Below are 22,689 nucleotides of genomic sequence, written 5' to 3'. Positions count from 1 at the left end.
ATAAATAGCAGAAAGAATGATTTCAAAAAAATATTTCTTTTTAGAAAATTTGTAAATTTAAATTTAAAAGAAATATAATTAAAAGTGTAATACTATTTTACAGAGATTCTAAAAAATCTATGATTTTATGAAAAGCATGCTCTTCAAATATTTACACTTTGTAATTAAATTCAGATAGAAGTATAACTATAACCGTACAAAGTAATTTGCACACTGTATATTTACAAACAAACCGTCAAAATACTCCAGGAATGTCAGCGAATAAATTAATTAGAAATCCAATTCATTTATACCGTTATTTACTTAAAGAATGTAAGAAATTACCAATCAATGCGCAAGATCATTACAGGCATCATCTGAGACAGGTATGCGTCTATTTTTTTCAGACGCAGTGTTAAACTTCAAATTACTGCTCGCATGTAGATGTTAAAATTATATTTTTTTTTTCGTAAGAACTTTAAAAAAAAATCACAGAAAAAGCAGCAACAGTTCCATTTGTTTTATTATTTATAAAAATGTCCGAAATTATTCTGGGAGAATCATTGTAGAAATTGTGATTTTAAAAGTTGGTTCGAAAGTGACGCACACCAACATTTAGAACATTAAAAATAAATAAATAAATACAATAACGAGTGGTCAGGGTTTATATTGATAGTTCGTTATAAAGAGAAAATAGTTTTTGATGTGGTGAAATTTATTATATTATTGCTTGATCTCAGCATGAATGCACCCATTTTTTTTTTCTTTATATTCAAGAGTCACTTTTCTAAATTTACATCTGAATTTTTTCTTCATTTTTCTAGATATTAGAAAATAACACAGAAATGATTTAATTTTCCTATTTTAAACTGGTAAAATAGTACAGAAACTTAGCTTAAAAAACATTACATTTTTCATGTAGTAAATCTTATAAATGAAATCGGTAAATCTTAACATATTAAATATAACATATTAGACAGCATATCGTCAAATTGTATAATTGTTTCTTTTGGATTTTAATTTATGGCTATAGTGGATTTTTTAAGATATTCATTCACACTAAAAGCTGTGTTCTAATGACAGATAGGTATGTTAACTTTCCAAACAAATATTTATTTATTTTTTTATTTACTTGTATTTTATATAAATACATAAGATGTTTTAAAAGTCTTTTAATAGTCATTTGGATGAAACAAATCCAGAGAGAATAAAGCAGATAATGTCTCGGGCTATAGAAGATGCAGAATGGATTGTGAAAAAGGTAAAATTAGATTTGAAATACTTATAATTAATTTTTAAAAATTTTTCTTAGCTTTTAGAAACAACATGAGTTATCAATAATTAAATGTACTGATTTGCAATTGATAAATCATAGCTGATTTCTTTAATTCTATTTTCATATACGAGAGGAAAAGGTAGTTTTATTGTTATATAATAATTTAAAAGTGAGCAGTAGTTTTTGTCAAAATGATAAATTTTTTATTAACTTGCTTAGATTAAAAATTAATACAATATAATAAAATAATAATTATATAAATTATATATATAATTTCATGAATATAATTCTAGATAGTTTCTAGAAATTTGAAGTTTGATTAAAGCAATTTTGGTTTTATTGAAGAGACAATTCTTTTTTAATCTGCACAGCTGATAATTTCTTATGTATTATATATTTCTTTTATGTCAAAAATGTAATTAGCAACCCATATTTTTGAAAAAATATTTAATTCTGAAGTGTTCTACTGTTAAGAGTTATATTTTATTAGAAGTTATATTTTATTGGATTGCTAAAAGCTGTGTACTTGATAGCTTTTAGTAAGCAGATTTATCATAGATAGTTAGACAGATAAATAGATGATACATATTACACTCAGACTTTTATTATCGGAATTTATTATTTTTGTAAAATATTTAAAGTTTTATGTGAATCATTTTTGTAATAAACTGAAAAGCAACTTAAATTTTTATTTTACTTTCTATAGTATTCAAAACAGCCTGGAATATAAGAGTCCTGTGATATCTAGTACAGTTTCATCATTGTTGGCTTGGAGATGTAGATCATGAAATTAAAGTTGAGAATAAATATTTAAATTGTGTTTCGTTTCAATCACATTTAATTAAAAATTTTAACATATATAACTTACAAAAACAATAAAAAATTTTTATGAAAGGAATGATATAATAGAATTTGCTTAAAGGATTTAATGTGTATTTATTGTTTTCTCATATCTACTCAAAGAAAGTTTTTGTATAAGGTTGAATCTTATTTTGATCAAAGATCCAGCTTGTTTTACAAAACTTATCAAGTTTTGAATGCATGTATATTGCATAGTTATATATATTCTATCATACATTGATAATTTTTTTAAATCCAAAAAGCAGTCTGTTCACAATTTTGGAAAGGAAAAAAAAAAAAAAAAAAAAAAAAAAAAAAAGGAAACCCTTGCATAGTTTCATATCACCATTATGATAGAACTATCTGATTTTCTACCCTAATATTAACAAGTGCTTAAAAAACTTTAAAAAGTATGGTTCAGTCAGTAATTAACAGTAAATTTAATTAATGCTAGCATAATTTTGAAGTAGAATATTATTGTTTTTTTTTAATCTGAATTATTTAATACTAGTCCCCTCAGGTGACCAACTGGTTTGCAGGAATATTGCTTACCTTTAATTTTGATGAGATATTTTAGATATAACTTCATGTTCATAATATCGTGAAACTGCCAAACATTAAAGATATATTACTTTAATTGCCTTACATATTATGTTCTTGAAATTCTCTGAAAACATTATGACATTATTAGAAGTGTAAACATATATTTCAAATGTCTTACAAATTTCACTTGACTTTTTTATAAATTTTATAAATTACACAGGTATTAAACAAAATGCAAGTTTTCTGTATTATTACATTTTTATGCTTTAGAAAAATTATTTAAAATTTATTTATTTTAAATGAGTGGGGGAAAATCTCACATTAATTCATAACTGAAAAAAAAAAGTGCTCTTATGAAACCATTGTGTTATATTTCTGGAAAGGTTATATTTTCATGTTTTAGGAACTAAAGTGTGTTATTAGTATTTAAAAATAAGCATCATATAGTTACAAAATTTTACTGTGATATGGAAAAAAAAAAAAAAAAATGAAAATTCTTTTATAAAGAATGAATAAACTAATTTCTTGTCAGAGGGTTTACTTCTTTAAATGCGAAATCAGTGTTTTCTATGAGAAATTCCAGTAAAAACTGAAAGTACCAATAATCTCCACGATAAACATGTTAGTTTAATTAAAACAAATTTTTGTAAATATCTGTCCATATAGTAAGTAGCATTGCGAGGAGGCAGCAAAGGAGATAAATTGACCTATATATCTTGAAGATTATATTTTTGGACTTATTTTACATTTTTAAAGCCAAAAATTTATCAGTGAGTTAGAGGTTGGTGGTGGTAGGGGACAGAAAATGAATATTATACTGTTTGTTCCATTTACTTTGTTACAATCTTGCATTCAGTTAGTTGTATTGAATCATAGTTGGTACTTGTGACCTAATAAAATTGAACTAACAAGCCATATTATTAATTTCAAAATATGGAATGTTAAAATATTTTTTGTTTTGTTTATGTGTTTTACCAGCTGAGAGACATTACAAAGGATTAATTTTTTTTGATTTACTCAAGTTGTGAATTCTAATTTATACTATTTTTCTAATTTTTTAATTAAATATTAAATCAGATTTTTTTATTTCATTAATCATGGAAGCAGATTTTCAATAAATAACTTCTAGATAAGGGGAATATTCATTTTTATCTGAATATATGCAGCAATATTCTTGTTAATACTGCATAGCAAATTCTGTAATTTTATATTTATGATTGATTAATAGTACTGGGGATTACATATGTAATTTCAAAATAAATAATATTTTGTCACAAAATTCAACATTTTGATCATGTTAATTTTTTATTTCACTACATATTTGAATGAAAGTGTAAATTACCATGCCATGTTTTAATAATAATATAAAGAATGAATATGGGTTTTGGGGTTTACTTAAAAACATGTAAAAATAAGTTTATAGTTAAGGAGTTGCAATTAATTTGTTTATTCTTTTAATTTAATTTTTTTCTTTTAAAAAGAAAATCGTTCTAAAGTCAAATTTGTGTTTTCTATTTGTTGAATAGCTTGCCTTGATGACATTAGAAAGAGAACCAAATTAGAAATAAATAGTAAGTTTAAATGCAAATAAATAAAAAATAATGAATCCGGCCTGAAGACTTTTTCAAGGGTCACCCTCAGGCAGGGATTCAAACCTAGGATTTTTTTCTGTAAGGGATCTAACTTTCGTCCAAAATATTGAGCCCTCGTACCCCAAAAATCCCAAGGAATTGAGGTTTTGGAGATAAGAATTAGTATCAAAAAATCAAAGACAAATTACACAATACTAAGCAAAATATTATTTCAAAATTTTAAATCTAAGCAAGACAACAGGAAAATTGAATCAAACCAAACTACAAAAACACCATTTAAACATAAAACAAAAACAACAATAAAATATAAAAGTAAAGAACATACCAGTTGAAAGTAAAAATTCCATGAACTTGGTGAAGAAAATAATCTTATCAATGCAGACACAAAACTTGAAACTAAATTCAATTTTTCCGCGTTTAAAGCTGCATATGCCTATAACACTTATGCCTCGTCATCATAAGAAATAAACTGAGCGATCCCAGCGCCATCTATTGAGTTAAAAACCTAACAGAAAAACTAAAAAGCATATGTTAAAAAAAGAGATAAGCCTTTTCTTATTAAAATTCCTATATTGCAAAAGTTTTGGGAAAATCATTAGAAGTTAAGTTTTTAATGAGATTGTTGATTCAATATAAAAATTTTTATTATAAAAAATTCTTTTAATTCTGTTAAATCGTTAGAAAATCAAATTTTTGAAAACTTTAGAGTTTAAATTAGAATAATAATTATTAAGTTTAATTACTTTGAAGTTAAATTCATCCCTTTTATCGTAAACACCTACCAAAGTTTTTTTATTAGAAATTTCTATTTTTAAACCTAGATAGGAAGCTTTATGTTGATTTTCGTTCTTTTCAGTGAAAATTAAATCTTTAGGGTAACAATCAATAACAACATTAGCTTTATCTAAGTTTAACAGAAGTCATCGATATATCTCGCACCGTTTATTAAATTGTGTTTAATTATTTTTTCTCATAATAATGTAGGAAAATATTAGCTAAAGCATTGAGAAAGCTGTTCCCATTTGAATTTCCATTACTTGTTTATAAAAATTAATTCCGTTAAAAACGTAATTTTCGGAAATATAAAATTTACATTATTCAAGCCAGTTAGTTTTTGTAATAATATCTCTATTTAAATATTCGTCATATATAAAAATACAGACATCTATTAATTTTTCATGAGGTTCATGAATTTTCAAAATCATAAGTATTAAGTTTATTGATATAATTGTCTTTCAGAAAATCCAACTTTGTTACTATTGATTATAAAGTTATCCTCATCTTTAATTTTATTCACGATAATTTTTAGGTATTTGAAGAAATGTTTTCCCTATAGTAATTATAACTGCTAGTGCTACAAGGTACAAATCTAAATTTTAATGGTTTTTTTATGAAATGTTACTGTTGGGAACAAATATAGTTTAAAGAGCAAGTCTTAATCTTAGTTTTTTCAGCCAAAGCTAGCATTCTTTTATCCAATTTCTTTTTCTCGGTAGTATTTAAAATCTGTGTCGAATTAGAGTTATATTCATTAATTAAAAGTTCTTTATAATAATATTTATAAATTAAACAGAATTTTTTTTGCTCATTTATCTATTATTTTAATAATAAACCTTTCTTTTTAATTTTTTATTTCTTTTTTCAATGATGTGTTAAAATAAATTCCTCGTTCTTTAGATCTGCCGCTACCCGCATTAAACTTTGTTTTAATTTCCTCTAAAATGTTCACTTTCCATTCTCCGAAACCCTCCGAAGGCAAATAGTATTTTCTAGGTAATTTAGAAATAAAAATGCCCAAATCTTGTCCAATAAAAATTAGGATTTTTTAATGTTCCCTTTTCCATTAAATCACTTAAAGAGCTAGAATCAATAATTTTTAAATTTCCCGTTATGATATGTCTTTTATCAGCATCTATATAATCTTGATAAATTTCTTTATTACAATTACAATCTGTTTTGTTTAACTTTTATAAATTTTTACTATAGTAATTATAGTTACAAATTCGTTTCCTTAAAGTTCCTGAATAACTAAATGCTATTGAAACAATTGTATTATCTTTAAGAGGAAAAAATTCTTTACTGTTGGGCACAAATTTAGGTAATTTCAGGTTTTCGAAACTAATATCCAAAAATCTTTCTACACAGAACTCTATTTAAATTATTTTTTATTTTTAAATAGTAAATCGTTTTTTCCAATATTAAGCTTGAATTTAATTATATCTAGAATTATAAATTTAGTAAAAGAATTTCCAAATTTATTATTAATAAACCATTTCATTTTATTTTTCCTAAGGCCAAAAAGATATTTTTTAATTTTAAGAATGTTCTCACTATTATGATCCAGTTTACAATAATTTTGAAAATCCTCAGATATAATATCATAATTGCCGCCTCTACCTTTACCTCTCTTAAATATTTTACTATAGTTTTCTTTATCCAGAAAGTCTTTAAAAATGTTAAATTTGTCAAAAATGCAGATGTTATCTAAATCCCCGTAACCTTCTCCATTTAACTTACTATTGAGTCCACATGGAAACAGAGTTTCTAAATTAAAAATATAAATATTTTCTAAATCTAATCTTCTGTTCTGACAAATGTAATTGCAGTTAATTCGTATGATTTGTAAAATAATTTTTATCTATATATTCTTCTCTCTACGCGCCATCTAATCATTTAATATTTAATTCCTGTTCCTTTTTTTGATTGCTAACAATTATAGATCGATCCAAGAGTTTTTGTGTACTCTTATCCCTTTTTTATGGCTGTTATTCTTCCCTGTTTTTCATTTTGTCAAGTGACTTTGATTGCACTGTAACAATATATCCAAATCTCATAATTTTTGTTTCTTTGTCCTATTACTCATTCACAACAGAAATATCTTGACTAAACACCTTATTTACTATGTTGTCTTGTCAGATATGTCTTTTCATGGAGAAGAATCTATAAAATTTAAGAAATAAAAATATGTCATGAGATATTTAAATTGTAGATAATTCGTGGTTCATTCTTTTAAGAAACATACGCGACTTAACGGATTCAAGTGTAAATCTGTAATTCCTAGTTCTAATTTGTGCCCATTACGTATTAATAGAGTGTATAGGATTGCGCGATGCTTTTCTTTTTAAAACCTCGTGAGAGAAAGAGGATAAGGGACAATGTTATCTAAATAACATAATGTTTTTTTATTATTATCTTCCTGCTTGAGTATTGCTGCCATTTTGATGAAGTAACCGAATGATTAACCCAATAGTATTTTCAGTGAACTATTTCAGTTGTTGCGAGATGCACGACAAATTCTATCAAAATCGCCCCTGGATACAAATTTCAATGAATCGGCTGAAACAAATTTCTTACTAATCGGTTTATTTATTAAATAGCTTTAATCGACTCATTCCCATAAAAAAAGAGGAGGGAGGCACTAAAAACACTATTCTATTATAGTGTTTTTAGTTGAACAATGGAAGACAGGTGTGCTAAGTTTCGTCATAATTGCTGTAGCCTTTCTGAGGTCATTTCCTTATATGTCTTAGGAATAATAAATATGGTAAGAGGTTGATTTGAGAAAATATAATCTTACCACATTTTTAGTTTTCTAGGTTCAAAAATATGAATCAAATTTCAAGTCAATTGGCCCATTTACGATTTGTGTTTAAAGGACTCGCTCTCACCCTACTCAGAAGGGTGAGTTGGGGTCGATTCATCCTAACAGTATGCTTAGCCGGCCTATGTAGATCATATGAATTAAATTTCATCAGATCCCACAATCTATTTGAAAATGATGCTGGAACAAAAACAGAGATACATGTTAATATTATACAGAGTGTCCCCAAAAAGTGGAACAAATATTTATTCTTTAGATGTTGCAATTAGACATATAATTCCAATTGCAGATTTTCATTACATGTGGTAACAATTGTATGAAAACGCTTAGGCTTCTGTAAAGGTTGATTGAAAAAAATTATACGACTCCTTTGTGCAAAATTGCCGTTTTTTCACACCTCAGATTAGTGTTTGAAAGAGTCTTTCGTTGTACATTTCAAGGATAATACACATATCACAACAGGTAACTAAAGGTCGGAATCAGAAAATAATACTGCATTTATTTAATTTTGTTAAGTTTTAAAAAATAATCAAATAGTACATTAAAGAAGTGTTTACAAAACTTGTCAGGTGAACATGTTACCTATATAAATTTACATTCTTTTAACAGTATTTGGGAGCATGTGTTCCAGTTCATCATTTGTGACATCAAGATAGTTTTTTCTCTCTTTTTTTTAAATTTATCTGCAAAGATCTGCTTTATCTAGAGGAAGTGTGCTATACAAAGAAGAATATAATGGATCCCATGAATAAAAGTCAAGAAACGCCAAGTCGGGTGATCTAGAAGGAACTTCTACTGGTACTTGTAACCCAATCTACACCTCAGGCAATTCCTAATTCAACCATTATCTTGTAGCGGACTTGTGGTGTGAAGAAGCGCCATATGTGTAGAATTATCGGACAGAATATCATTAAAACCGACTGGATAGTGTATTGTTGTAGAAATGGGACCAACCAACGAATTTTTGATTACACCACACCGCAAATTCTCTGTGATGAAGAACTTCTCTTACAAATATCGGAATTTTATTGTTCCACAAGTGATCATTTTGATGATTCATGCTTCCATTTCGATTGCTGGACATTTGTCTTTTCAAATTGTATTTCTCAGGAAATTAGGATTTGATTCCACCTGAAGTAGGGCCTAACTGTAGAATATAGATGTCGATTAGGATCTGATTTTAACTATCCATTAATGCTGTATGGATGTTTGTTATTATTTGAAGTATATTCTACATTATCGATTTTGGAATGTTAAGTTCTCAATGGAGTAGTTCAAGCTCGAACACGACATTAAGTGCAACTTTGAAAGTAAATGAAATTATCAATTTCTGTTTCATTTGTATACAGCCCCATTTTTTTTCCCCGTGGGAAGTAAAATCGCTGAACCATTGCTGAAATACACTTCTTTGATGGATGTAGGGATTCTGAAAACGGCCATTGCATTCTTCTGTAACCTACTTTATGATTACATATAGTGAAAATCCTTAGCATTTCAAAATTCCTCGTTAGTGAAATGCATTATTCTTTAAAAAGCTTAATATATAAAGAAAGACATATGTTTTGCTAATTGGCACTTTTACATAATGGGAGTCGAATAAAAAGTTGATTTTTTAGACTATTATCAACCTCCATAGAGACCAATTATCTTTAATATAAAGATATTTATTTTCTTGTTTATTACACTAGGTCTCCGAGGTACCATAAATGCTTAATCTCCCAAGTTTCTCTTCTTTCCTTTATGAGCCGAATTTGCAACTATTGATAAAAGTAAAAAACACTTTTAACAGATTTCTTTCAAATCATGATAGTTGGATGATTTACTTCTTGACAAATATTTGCACGTTACATTTTATCTGTATTGAATAAATTTGCATCTCTAAAATAAATGACTTCATCTAAATTCGTGACTGTAAATTTAGAAATAAACGTATCTCCTACAATTTTGTAGATAGAAGCATGGGAATGCATGACTCATAATCGCAGCAAGCTAGAAAAATGAATTTTGGTAAATACCTTTAAAGATTATATCTCAAATTTCTTACACATGATAAAGAAATTTTGATGTGTAGTCATGACATCCAAACGGTAAATTTTGGAGCCAACAAGATGATGGAAAGATGCACATTTGATTCGATATAATGTTAAATACAAAATATATCGAAGAATTGTCGTTGGTTTGGACAGATTATGTATTTCAGCCATTGTGAAATATCTTTTACAGAATTACTAGATTTTTAGTAGACAAGGTAGCAACTGGAACTGATGAGGCATCACTGGGATAAGGAAATAATTAAAAGTAAGAATATTTAATATATAAGAAGCTTCTGATTTCTCATTTGAAAAAGAAAGAGTCTACATCATCTTAATGTTAATTCCATTATCTGTTGTCATGATTTTTTAAATTTTATATCTTAATAATCTTAATCTTTTACCTATGTTATAATAGATCACGCGAAAAAGATGTTTAGACAGCTGCAGAATAAAAGTGGAGATTTCCTCTTATATTCAATTCATTATTATTTATTTTTCTGATTCAAGCATTCTAAAATAGTTCTTGAAGGTCGAAGAATGCTCTTGGAATATTGATACAAAGAAGAAATGAACAAATCAAAGGAAGAAAAAAAAAAAAAAAAAAAAAAAAAAAGATGCAATACTTGCTTGTATAAATATATGCAATAATTTATTGACATTATTCCAAATTTTACCGAATATCATTCAATAAAATAATTTCAGAACATTTTATATATTATATTTATTGAAAATGGTTTTATTTATTTTTTAATTAGAACGATGAACTGATATCATAATGAAGATATTGCTTTAGCTATCGTATACTTCCTTTATGGGGGATTCAAGTGTCCTCGTTTGAAAGACATTCAAACCTGAAAATTTATTGAATATATTGAAACCTTTATTGAGTTATTAAATTTAATAATACAAGAGCAATGTATATAGAGTAAGTTTGAAACTGCGCAAGCTAATTTTCAAGCATTGGGAAATTTTTCTTATATAATTTTCTTGATAGCTTACTATTTGTGTATTATGGTGATTCTAGTAATGATATGTTTTTATGTTGTTCGTAAAATATGGAATATTTTTCGAAGAGGATGATAATTTCTTCTTTCTGTTAAAGGTTGAAATGATACATTTAGAATTTTTTTTATTAAAATGTATAAATTCTTTGAGAGTAAATAAATAGCAATAAAGAAATTAAGAAAATATTAAAAAAAAATCAGTTGAAGAAGATTTCGATTAAAGAATGTTGGATTTCAAATTCTAAAAAGTTGAGAATATGAATTTTTTCCAAAGAAAATAGTCATCAAGCATTATAATAGTGATGAATATTTTATTTATAAAGTTGCGTTACAGAAAGTTGTCATTAGACATCGCACATTTAAAGATATGTATATAGATAAAAGAGTCACTTCATCACAATTATTACGCCCCGCAACAAATGAGACATTAGAAAGCAGCAGGCATATTAATGAATATTATCACAAAAGCTACACTGTGAAGCTGCTACCTTCAGAAAGACTTTCTAATTATTTTTGAGGTTGAGACATTTTGTTGCGTCTTATTAAGTAGAATTTAAAAGAAAATTAACATTTTGGATCAAATCGTATTGTATTACATACATTGAATAAAGTCTCATTGAAATTGCATATCATAAAGAAATAAAATAAGGAATACATGGTTATCGTATTTAGAAATAAAAATTTTTTTTTTCGAACACATTTTTGTTTTTGAAAATTGCAGTGATTTATTTAAAAACTTTCGATGAAAAAGATTTCTAATTAATATTATTTTTGCTACTGAGATATGACAACTCCAGTAAAAATTTATTTATCTTCCAGTGGAAGTCTAAAAGAAATGCTATTGAATATTTTTATTTTGTTTTTATAGTTTTTTCATATTTTGATTGTGTATTTATTTAGAATTACATAACATTTCATGGACATGAAGAAATAATTTTTGGCATTGAACAATTTTTATCTTACGAGTCGCATTAAAATTAAGTTGCTTTTTCTTTTCATTTCCTGTTCTAACTTTGAATTTCTATCAATTGCAAAATTGGAGTTATAATGCAATTGCTATTTTCATCTGATCTGAAAGAAAAGTGTATTTTCTTTTGTAACCATATCTCTTGCTGTTTCTGATTTCAGAAATTCTTTAAGGTAAAAGAAATTTACGTTCAAACATCATAGCAGGATAATCATATATTATTATGATTATGATCATCTATAAGCATATATCATAGAACTTTCATTTCATTTCGAAATGCGTTTGATGTATTATTTTTCGTTTGTCTATTCTGTCCAATTGTTTTTGAAATATAACGTCTCCTGGATTTTCAATATATAAATATTTTTTTTAATAAAATTCTTTAATTAAGCTGCATTTTTTGGTTGTCAATGAATTTCTTATGATCAAAAATTGCTCCCCATGCTCATAATCAATTCCATAGAAAATGAAATAACTTTGTCCACTTCTTGTGTTCCGAACTGAAATATTCAGACAGTTTCGATATATTAAACTCTCTGAACATAATTTCTATATATACCCTTCTATATGAAAATAAGAATATGTATCGTATAATTTAACTTGGTGACTGTTATTGAAAACATTTACTAACGGTCACCTTTAAAATGCAAACTTCATTTTAAAGAATAGCTTGTTTAGAATAAATGAATTAGTTCGAAGGTTTTGCAGAGAGCATTAAGTACGTGAGCAGTTTTTCAGTAGCAAATAACAACATACTATAAAAAGGAAAAATAAATGCCTGTTTCCTTGACTTTTAAGTTTGTTTTAGTTGAAAAATTCATATTTCACTACCTGAAATTTGGAAATTATAGGAAATGTATTAATTTCTTCTATCCAACTATGAAGAACAGGTACATTTATAAATTATTAATTTCAACAAGATAAAAGATTTCTTCAATGACAGTTTGTACTTTTATCCTGTTTGAGCCTCGTATTCTTCATATGACTATGCAGCTTCACAATGCCACAATGCAATATCATTCAGTACAGATATGTTTGACATTCATGCAGATTATGAACTACATTATTGACACACTTTGGATTAAGTTCCATAGAAATTGGAAAGAGCCATCTTCACGACCAATGTTGCGTACAGTATGTACAAAACAGAAAAGAAAAAGCAAGAAAAGCTTTTCTGGCTTCTGAAGATAATTTTCAGCTGAATGGATTTTCTCTATGCTGAAAAAAAATTGAGCAATTTTATGCTCTGTCGAAACAATTTAATTCCAACATAAATTATAATTACGCTAATGCCTATTATGTGCTGTCTGGCTTCTTAATGCTAGGAAACAGCAAGTATTTGATTTGAATTTTATCCTTACTATTACATTTCTGAAATTTCCTTCAGAGGTACGAAAAGCTTCTAACAATATGAGTATAGCAGACATTCGATCTATTTTATAACTTCATTTTCTTTGCATCAAGTTAGTGAGGATATTTCCTACCTTACTATCAAGTTGTCATTTAATATTTTTGTAAAAATGACACAATTATAAGAGAAATACTTTTTGATAAAATAAGCTTTCTTTCTTGTTAATTTTAAAGGCTAAAAGTTACTATTGATAAATGTATATTTTACTTACGTTTTTAGCCATTTGATTTTAAATTTCCTTCTTTGCATTTTGTTCGGAAGGAAATTTCTATTTATTTTTTTATTACTTTACATTTTGACATATTTTTAAAGAAAGCATTTGACTATTCTGAAATGGTATTTGTCAGTGGATGAAAACTAAATTCTTAAGTACGGATGCAGTTATTTATTTTAATATTTTTGAGAATTAATAATTGAATCGAAACAAATGTGTTTATTTGGTTTTAGATTGAAAAATATTGATAAATAAGTCAACAAATTTATTACTCAAAAATTTCAGTAAAGAATATGGCACTCTTTTAAAATGGGCCAAAAATATAATTCTTTCAGGATTTTTCGCAATGAATTTTTATTTAAAAGAATCGCATTCTGTATTATAATTATATTTTATATATTTATTCTAAAAATTCGATCTTTATTAGAGTACCTTGTCGTGAATTTAATACACAAATAAAAATAAAAATTCATTGTGGTTCATTTATTTATTACGCAAATAATAATTTTCTAAAGTACAATAAATATGGAAAAAAATAATATATTTTTGATTTATTATTTACCCAGATATATTAATAAGTTTATAAAAAATATGAACAATTAATAAATTTCAGGTAATTTTGAAATTTTTTTTTGAAAGGGCCCTTTGAAGGATTTTTTAAACAATGAAAAAAATTATGGCATAATCCAGTTAGTTTCTGAATTGATAAAGCACTATCAGTGAAATGTGTTGAAAAAATCAGTTTCTCTTTGGACCTTTAAACATGTCTTTAAATGAAGAAAATATCCCCTTGCGACTGTCTTTTAGCGGTGAATCGACTTGTATTTGAATGTCTGGTGCAGATCTCCTTCTCTGGTCACTTGAGTAATTCCTGATACCAGCTTGAAGATGAAGATAGGTAGGCCTGTTACCAATGTTTCTCAACTGGGGAGGGTCCTGAAAATGCTTGTGGGTGGGACATTCTTTGTCCTCTAGGGGGTATATGTGGTCCTCGAAGTGCTGCTTCTCTTTCGAAATCCCGTTCCTCCCATAGTGTGGTGGGTGATGCATAATCTGAGGAGATTCCAATTCCCTCATGTTCAGCATTGCGTACGTAATGTGATTTCTCGGAAACTCTTCCATGTCCCATTGTCTCCGTTGCATTTTTAGAGTGTTGGTAGTCCTCTCGGGTTGGCCCTGAAAATCGAAAATCTTCAACATACGAATTATGATATTTATTCTTACAAATGGAAATATATGCTTTGGTTTTTGACAATTTACAACAGTATAAATTATGTCTATAGTAAATATTTTAAAGTTGTACCAACTCTATGCAATGTCGATTAAGCGAAAGCTTTCCAGTTTCATAATTTTGAACAAGAACAAAAACCTTCTTTACTTCAAAGTTTGTTGAAAGAATAATACATCTGAAACCAGATATTAAATTCATCTCTCATATTTTACCACTCACATGAATGAATAATATTTATTTATACGAAAAAATGCAATGGTATGACACAGTGTAAACTTTATTTGTAGCATCATCTAAAATTCTAGAGTCTAGGCCTGTAAAAAAAAATAATAATATGATCTGAGGTCATTATCAGTTAACGGGCAAAAAATTTCAAGGTAATTTGCATATTTGATTTTTTTTTTTTTTTTTTTTTTTTGTATAGCAATGGCAAAAACTGCATTAATTTTTCTAGAATAATGTTATTTTCGGGAAAATCAAATAAACAAAACAGCAGCTTTTTAGTTTCCTTTTATTACCATCATATACTGAAAAAGAAATAACAATTCCTATAATTTTTCCTGCTATTTGTTTTTCGCCCTTGAAGTTATTTTCGGTGATTTTATTACTTTTCTATATGAAGACTGCATGCAGTCGTAAGCTCTACATTATGAATGAATATTTATTGAAATGCATGCCCTCAACTGAGGATGAACTTTCTGTATAGTAATATTAGTAGAAATTACGAAAGCTCATTAATTTTTTTCTTTTCATTTAATACCTTCTAAATGATTGATTTTCTATTTCGCTAAATCTTTTAAAGTGGTTGGAAACTTAAAGATATTATATTTTATGCGAATATCCTAATTTTCCTTTCAGACTTTAATGGATTTGACAAATTATTTTATAAAAATTGAATCAATAAATTGTTTACGAAACGTTTTTATTGATTTTTTTTCTAGAAGGAGGCAGTTGTTTAAGAAACATGAAAAATAGCTGCGATTCATTTACCGTTACAGCTTGTGATTAAGTGCAGCATCGAGATTATATAAAGATCGACAGCTGCTACGAAAATATTTTCTTTTCATTGTTTGAGAAGGAATTGTTTCATTTTAAATTTAGCAAATCATTACATAGTGGTTTTTCAACGAATATTTTTGTAAATGCTTTTATTACCTTCAAGACCTATTACTGAAACGGAAGAGAACGGAGCGGTGCAAATTTCAAAAGAGAGAGCTAAAATTGCTTGTTTCAAAGACACAGCTCATAACGAAGGATTGCATTTTGATTATGAGACAGGCGTCTAGACTGGAAATTAGGTTTTAAATCCGTTTCATATTTCCTAGATGTTAATAAGGCTTAATATTTCATCTCTAATTGATATGTTAACCAATGTATTTATATAAATTAAAGAATAATTGAATAATATAGAGAAAATACAATCAAAGTTTAAATTCATTTAAATTTTGACTATATTTACTTTTGCGTTTTACCTAATGAAAACACTCTATTTAGACTCCTGTCCCTAAATTTAGGATTTAGAAGATTACGAAAATAAAGTATCAGAATAAGAAATTCTGGTGAAATAGATCCATACATACTTTCTGGAATAATATTAAAGTATCTTGTAAGAGACAGACATTTGGCGCAGTAGAAAAAAGAAATCGATGCTGTGGTACGCTGTTTGTTCAAAAGAAGTGTGTACTCCTGGTGTTGCTATATACGAATAGCATGATTCACACGGGCAATTTTTTTATATGGGGAATGTAGCAGGACGCAGATTAATTTGAATTGGGGACCATATAGGTTATCATATTCAGGCAATTGTAGCATTTCTAAGAGAATACAAACATAAGCTGATGTTTTAGTATAGTTCGTCCGGGAGTAACAATGTTGCAAAACGATAGGTGTTTAGGAGTTGAGGTAGTAGTAGGTTACAAACTACTGCAATGGACCGTTCTGAACAGCTATCGGCGAGTACCATTGTTTCGACAGAGAATAAATACAAATGATTGGAGGGGTATAGTCTATGTCTATCAAAATGCTCTCCACGCACGGTAACTCACTGAGAGTGGTTTACTTGGTACAAATAACTTGTTAACTACTCGCCAGACACGTTGCAACCAGTAAAATGTCATTGTGCATTCCCAATATGATGATGCTGAACTGGTGGTTTGAAGTAGCATTATCCTGAGTTTTTGAACAAATTTCTATGTTCAAAGCGGAACCACAATAGGCCAGATTTATCGGAATATCATTTTGCTTCATGTTCATCTGCTTAGAGGTGGAATTTCGATACATTATCCACCCTCTAAGTCAATTCTAGAATTTCGGACAATACTTGTATAAGAGTGGTACACTCTGCTTCCAGAATAGCTATATAATTAAGAACTCAGCGTGTACAGACAATGCATTGATTTTTTTTGCAGCAAACAGTAAGAATACAGCTAATTAACTTTTATAAAAACTATACGATTTTAGTTTTTCTGAGTTAGACATATTTTCTCCCTTTGTTCCAGGAAGCATTTTCTTCGTACAGATTATAACTTTCCTTAATTCTTAGTGTAACATTCCCCGTTTCCCAGTACTGATAAGACCTTTACAGCCAGCTGTGTCGTCGCTGTTAATTACTAAACTCCTCGAGATAGACAGATGGTGGATCTTTTCTCCTGGCTGGTCTCGTATCTGCTCATTAGAGACTACAGTGAAAGACCACATGTGGGAATTCCTCGTCCAAGAGATATTGATAGTACCTTCAAAGAGAAAGGGGTGTCCAAACATCTGTATGCTAAATGTTTCTCATTGTGAAAAGACTATGATAACTCCGTGTTCCAGAATAATCAGTTATGAAAGGTGCATCACTAAAAGGACCTTCCCACGACCGACTGGCGCCGCTGAGGGAGCATATTGTTGAAACCCAATTGGCCGAAAGAGAGATCAAATGACCAATGTAAATTAAGAGGCGGAGATTGTCGCCGAAATAAAGTGCGGAGATTTTTTTTTAGGGAGAGAAGAAACGAATTGCAGGCACACTGTTGAACTACGCCCACGAGTTCGGAGTCCGAGAATTACCCCTGGAGTGGTCGTGTTGACTAACAACCTTTTAGTTCCCTGTGGTGTTGTTTCTCCGTATTGATGGAGAACTGAGTTTCAAGATAAACCTTCGACTTCGACTGTTGTGTCTCCTACTACAGGTGTACATAACTATTTATTTAACTAAGATTAGAACAAGTTGCTCTTTTGTATATATAGGGCTGTAAAATAAATAATTGTCTGGAAATTCTGCTTCGTTATTTGATCAGTCTAGATCAAGACATTACAATAGACATGAGTATAGTTTATATTTATTTATTAAGCTATATCAACGACTTTGAAAATAATGATATTCTAATGTTCATATTTAAGTTATTTTTGCATCATTTGAAAGATATACGAGCACATTACAAAAAATGTTCAAAGCATAGCATTTCATGTATGCTTTCAAAAGCATAAATTAAATGTTATGTTTTTAAAAAAACTTTTTTACTTTTTTTATCTACAAAAATTCAGTAATGGGTTAATCTAACTCACTTTCCTCTGATTGAGTGTAGAAATATTCTAATGATGGAAATAATCTATAGCAATTTTTTAAAAATTAGAAATAAAAAAAATTAAACGTCTGATTTATTAGGTTATTAGATTTATTAATGTCTAAAATATCACTTTCAGTGAGTTCTCGTCAGATCCGATGAACTTTAAGTTGGAACAAAAATAAATCTTATTTATAATTAAATATCTTTCAAAATTTAATATCTTTGTAAATATTTTAATGAGTAAAATAAATGTGCGATGCAAACCAGATTTAAAAGATAAAGATTTATATGAGGGGATCTGTAGATCGCTAATTAAGAAATCTAGAGACTTCATAAAATCATTGTGTTTTTATGGATGTAGTAAACCTGAGACTCTCTTTATTGCTTTATTTATTATACATCAAGTATCAGCTATAAAATTTGTATTTGAAGGTCAAACAATGAAAAAAAAAAAAAACTCAACTCATGAAATAGACATTGTTTTATCAAAAATAAAAGTGGCAACTTCAATATTAATGTCTATCAAATTAAGTGTACCCAATTATTGTCTCCAGTTATATTTAGAATGCATTCTGTTTAATATTGCAACAGTTTGATATAAATAGTGCATATCATTTTTTTAAAATAAAAATATTTTATTTTAAAAATAAAATAAATTTCTGTGTCTAGAAAGATTGAAGAAAAGGAATATTGGGTATTCTTTCAAATGCTTATTGTGAACGCTATCTCATGTATCATATATGTTCTAAAAAAATTGTACATCTTGTCAGCGTTTAAAATGAAAGATAATGGAATGCATAATTTCTCGACGATGAAAAGAAAATTCTTCCATCAGAACTGAATATATTTAGTGTTTAGCACATTAGTTCAACAATTAACTACGCATAAATTAAAAAATTGTAATTAACAACTTGTAAAATTGACTTTCTTCTTCGTTATGACTTCTAACCTTATAGATTTGACCTTAATTGTTATTTTTTCGTTTCTCCTTTGAATTTATTTTTAATGGGTAATGAATAACGAGAAAAATGTTACCTTAATTAAATATGTAATTATAAAACAAGCTTTTCAATACTTCTTTTAATAGCAATGAACGGCTATATCTTCCAAAGCAATGGACACAATATGCCATTCTGTGAAAGAGATAAGGGTATCAAATAAATATCTCTAAACAGAGTAACTTGTTTTTAGCTTTGATGAACAGTTTTACTATATTCCAGCAAGTGTTTCTGCCTTTATTAGTCTAGATCAAGGACAGAAGAATACGTTCAAAACTTAGACCTTCTAAAAGGCTCCACAAGAAGGTTGAAAACCGATTTGAATGTCACTTCGCGCAAGGTGCGTTGAATATCTGATTTTTGAAGGCGCATTCTGAAGGTTCTTTTCTTAGCTACTTTCTTCCCTTTGTGGTGTTCAACGTTTCCCCCCCCCCCCATTTTCCCTTTTTACTTGAATGTAAGAATCAATGCACCATGATATAATTGCCTGTTCATTCTGCCGTGACTTGTTCCAATTATGACATGAGCATTTTATATAAAGTAATTATTTGGATGATATAAAGAAACCTTTACTTCGTTTAAAAAAATGAATTAGGAGGAGGTTAGGATTAATGAATTAAGGTTATTGTGGACAGCTGTTTTGAAAGAATTCTTACTTGTGAGTCTTGAAAATATAAATGATTTAAGCATAACCTATCTAGTTTGAATACTTGACAATTTATTTCAACTTTCATCATGTTATTTTTCCCCAATAAAGGAAAGGTAACGCTTTCAAAATGTATTGCGCATATCCGGTTTTAAAATATAAAAAAAATTATCTCAATATTAAAGAAAATACGAAGAGGTACGGGCCATCAGATAATATATTATGGTTACAAACAATTATTCAATAAGCAGAAATTGTCATTTTTTTACAATATGAGGAAATCATATGGTGTCTGAAGCTAACTCCCTCCTCCTCCCTTTAAACATTTACTACCAAAAATATGTAGTTTGTTAAGGTTATTGCTGGTATTTGCTGATGGATTTCATTCCAAATGACAGCACTTATTTTTCTGTGGTAAGTTTAACAAAAGCCGTAAAACTAATTCTCTTTTGGATATTATGACTTCAAGCTGAGGTACTTATGAAACATTCCTTTTTAGTTGTGCTATGTTCTTAGTAACTACAAATATGATTAACGGCTTAACTTTCAGGTACTGACAGATTACTTTTATTGTTGGCCGAAAGAGGATGTTCTTTCTGATGAAGGAGGTGAGTCATGGATAATAATAACTCTTATAATAATAATGAGTATAACTTGGATCACCAATATTTTTTGTCAATAAAAGAAACTTCCTATTGTGTGAATTTACACTTCAGGCTGAGTAAACAATATTCCTTTCAGCTTTAACGTGAAGCTGCAGACTAGTGTAACATTTATGAGTAAAAATAATCCGACGAAACGATAATTGATATCTTTTCTTATTGAATTATTTTTTTTACTTTGGAAAGTTAAGAAAAAATGAGAACTTTTTCCATTCTAGAAATATACTTGGTACAATCTATGCTGATGGTACATAATTAAAACTAAAAAAAAAAAGTTGCATACGTTTACTAAAGTGTCTCTACTTCTGTTTCATTAAGTTAAATACAAATAATGGCGAATATTTCTAATTAGGATTTTGTTGTTCAAAAAATTATATTTTCGATTGCATATTATGTATCTAAGATCAAGTTTCTATAGGCACTATATAGAACAGTTTATGCAGTTTTATATTAGTGCTATCTTCTATGTTGTAATTCATATAATTTTCAAATTTACTATGAATTTAAGAATTAAACAATAGGCTTTGTCACAACTGATTATTACGAATGAACACTGTTGTGTAGAACTTCTCATATTCATATTTACTCGAAAATTATCACTTATATTGTGTTACTATTTTTCCAGTGACAGAACGAAACAGCGTATATGTGGTTTCTATGGAAAATTTACCAGGAAAAGTCTGATACAAAAACTGACGGGAAGATAGCAGCCTCATTTATTACATTGTCCTTCTACAGCATATGACTAAATGACATATAATGAAATTTACAAAACCAGTTTGTGAGAGCGTGCTTAACAGTGAAAATATACCGTTATTAAATTTTGGAGATCTCGAATCTTTTTTAAAAAAGTATTAGATTGTGTTAATGTCCTCTTAAAATGACCTCAGTTGAAGTCGTCAAATTCCTGGATTCAAATTGCTCTAGAATACGTAGAGTATACGTTCATTATTTTACGATATTATATGTTATTTTGGATTCTGTATAGTATCGTACAGTGGAAATATGTACTCTAGAAACCTGACACTGATATGTGATGGTCTTTGTAACTCAGTAACATCTGTTATGGCAAGAAAAGAAATGTCATGGGCTGAAAATTTTTTGCCTCCAACAAGGGAGAGTATATTACAGACTATTACAATGATATGTCTTTTATTATGCCTACTTTTTCTGCTTTCCATCTGGTGTATAATTGGTGGAAATGGATGCAGTTTGATGGAATTTAGTTTATTCTAAAATAAATGAAGCTAAACGATTTATATATCTGATAAATTAGAAAATCTTTTTCATTTAGAATTACTTGTGTATTTTTAATAAAGGAGAGCTCTTTTAAATATTGGTATTGGAAAACAAAAAGCAAAATGCAAACTATAAGCAGCTCATTCAACAGAATCCACTCAGAAATTTCATTCTCTCTTCTAAATAATTTTAAATCTACTTCACATTCCACTGACAGTCTGCTCGGCCTAAATAGCTTCGCCCCTGACCTTTGGGCCGGCTTCCGATTGGCCGTTTGTCTTCTTCATCTAGTGGAACTTCTCTCAGGAAATTCGAGGGCACCAGACCTTTCACTCCTTTTAATTCTCCCATATAAAATCCATCCTCATCTACATCTCCAATAACATAAATGATATCTCCAGTGTTGAAAGATAGTTCCACCTGAAATGCCATGCATTTTTTTTTCTTGAGAGTGTAATAAAGAAAAATGTTAAGCTATAAACAAGTGATCAAAATTGAAATATATTATCTATCTAAAGTTTACACTTTACATCATTATTAAAATTTTGTACATTTAGAGAATACAGTAGAACCTAATAATTCAACATTCAAACAAACCATTCATGTAACATGTCATAACTTATGTATTATTTATTTTTGATCTATTTTACGGATTGTAATGATTTCGATTTATTTATCTTATTACCTGGCAAATAGTAAAGAAACCATTGAAGATAAATCTCAGGTATTAATGCTTTATTACTTTTCTATTATATTTTGAGGAAGAATGCAATTTGGTGTATACTAGCAAAAGAACCTTCTTTGTTTTTGGGAATAAGTCTCAAAGAGATTAATTTTATTTTTTGGAATCCTCTTGAAAAAAATTTACTTCTAATTTCAAAATGAACAATTTACTTTTAATT

The 22,689-nt window shown here is 28.2% G+C and overlaps 3 protein-coding genes across 8 annotated transcripts in view; 1 reads left to right on the top strand and 2 right to left on the bottom strand.

The window, feature by feature from the left end:
- LOC129960448 (3 beta-hydroxysteroid dehydrogenase/Delta 5-->4-isomerase type 3-like) overlaps positions 1-4,625 on the bottom strand; it is a 45,714-nt gene extending 41,089 nt beyond the window's left edge. Inside the window, exon 1 of the mRNA XM_056073893.1 lies at positions 4,556-4,625. The gene's annotated coding sequence lies outside the window, so the exon portion shown is untranslated. The remainder of the gene's footprint in view (positions 1-4,555) is intronic.
- LOC129960449 (LYR motif-containing protein 9-like) lies at positions 211-21,995 on the top strand. The gene is made up of 4 exons (XM_056073894.1): positions 211-365; positions 1,148-1,240; positions 20,437-20,494; positions 21,174-21,995. The coding sequence occupies exons 1-4, from the start codon at positions 252-254 to the stop codon at positions 21,230-21,232; spliced, it is 324 nt and encodes a 107-aa protein (XP_055929869.1). The 5' UTR covers positions 211-251; the 3' UTR covers positions 21,233-21,995.
- Positions 13,814-22,689, bottom strand: part of LOC129960447 (RIMS-binding protein 2-like) — a 104,690-nt gene continuing 95,814 nt past the window's right edge. For 3 of the 6 annotated variants that reach the window (XM_056073884.1, XM_056073885.1, XM_056073886.1), the window contains 2 exons: positions 21,992-22,207; positions 13,814-14,636 (listed from right to left, as the gene is read on the bottom strand). In XM_056073884.1, coding sequence (XP_055929859.1) covers positions 14,199-14,636; positions 21,992-22,207 — 654 coding nt within the window. In that variant the 3' untranslated portion in view covers positions 13,814-14,198. The remainder of the gene's footprint in view (positions 14,637-21,991; positions 22,208-22,689) is intronic. The other 3 variants (XM_056073887.1, XM_056073890.1, XM_056073889.1) reach the window with 3 other exon arrangements.

This window comes from Argiope bruennichi, chromosome X2 (assembly GCF_947563725.1).
Source record: "Argiope bruennichi chromosome X2, qqArgBrue1.1, whole genome shotgun sequence".
In the NCBI taxonomy this organism is placed as follows: Eukaryota; Metazoa; Arthropoda; class Arachnida; order Araneae; family Araneidae; genus Argiope; species Argiope bruennichi.
Note: the sequence above shows the minus strand (reverse complement) of the source record. Positions and strands in the feature narration are given on the sequence as shown.

What these genes read in the sequence shown, in the direction of transcription:
- LOC129960449 (XM_056073894.1), top strand. Translation starts at nt 252, where the DNA reads ATGTCAGCGAATAAATTAATTAGAAATCCAATTCATTTATACCGTTAT. An exon ending in ACAGGCATCATCTGAGACAG is followed by an intron (nt 366 to 1,147) that starts GTATGCGTCTAT and finishes ATGTTTTAAAAG; the next exon opens with TCTTTTAATAGTCATTTGGA. An exon ending in TGTTCTTTCTGATGAAGGAG is followed by an intron (nt 20,495 to 21,173) that starts GTGAGTCATGGA and finishes CTATTTTTCCAG; the next exon opens with TGACAGAACGAAACAGCGTA.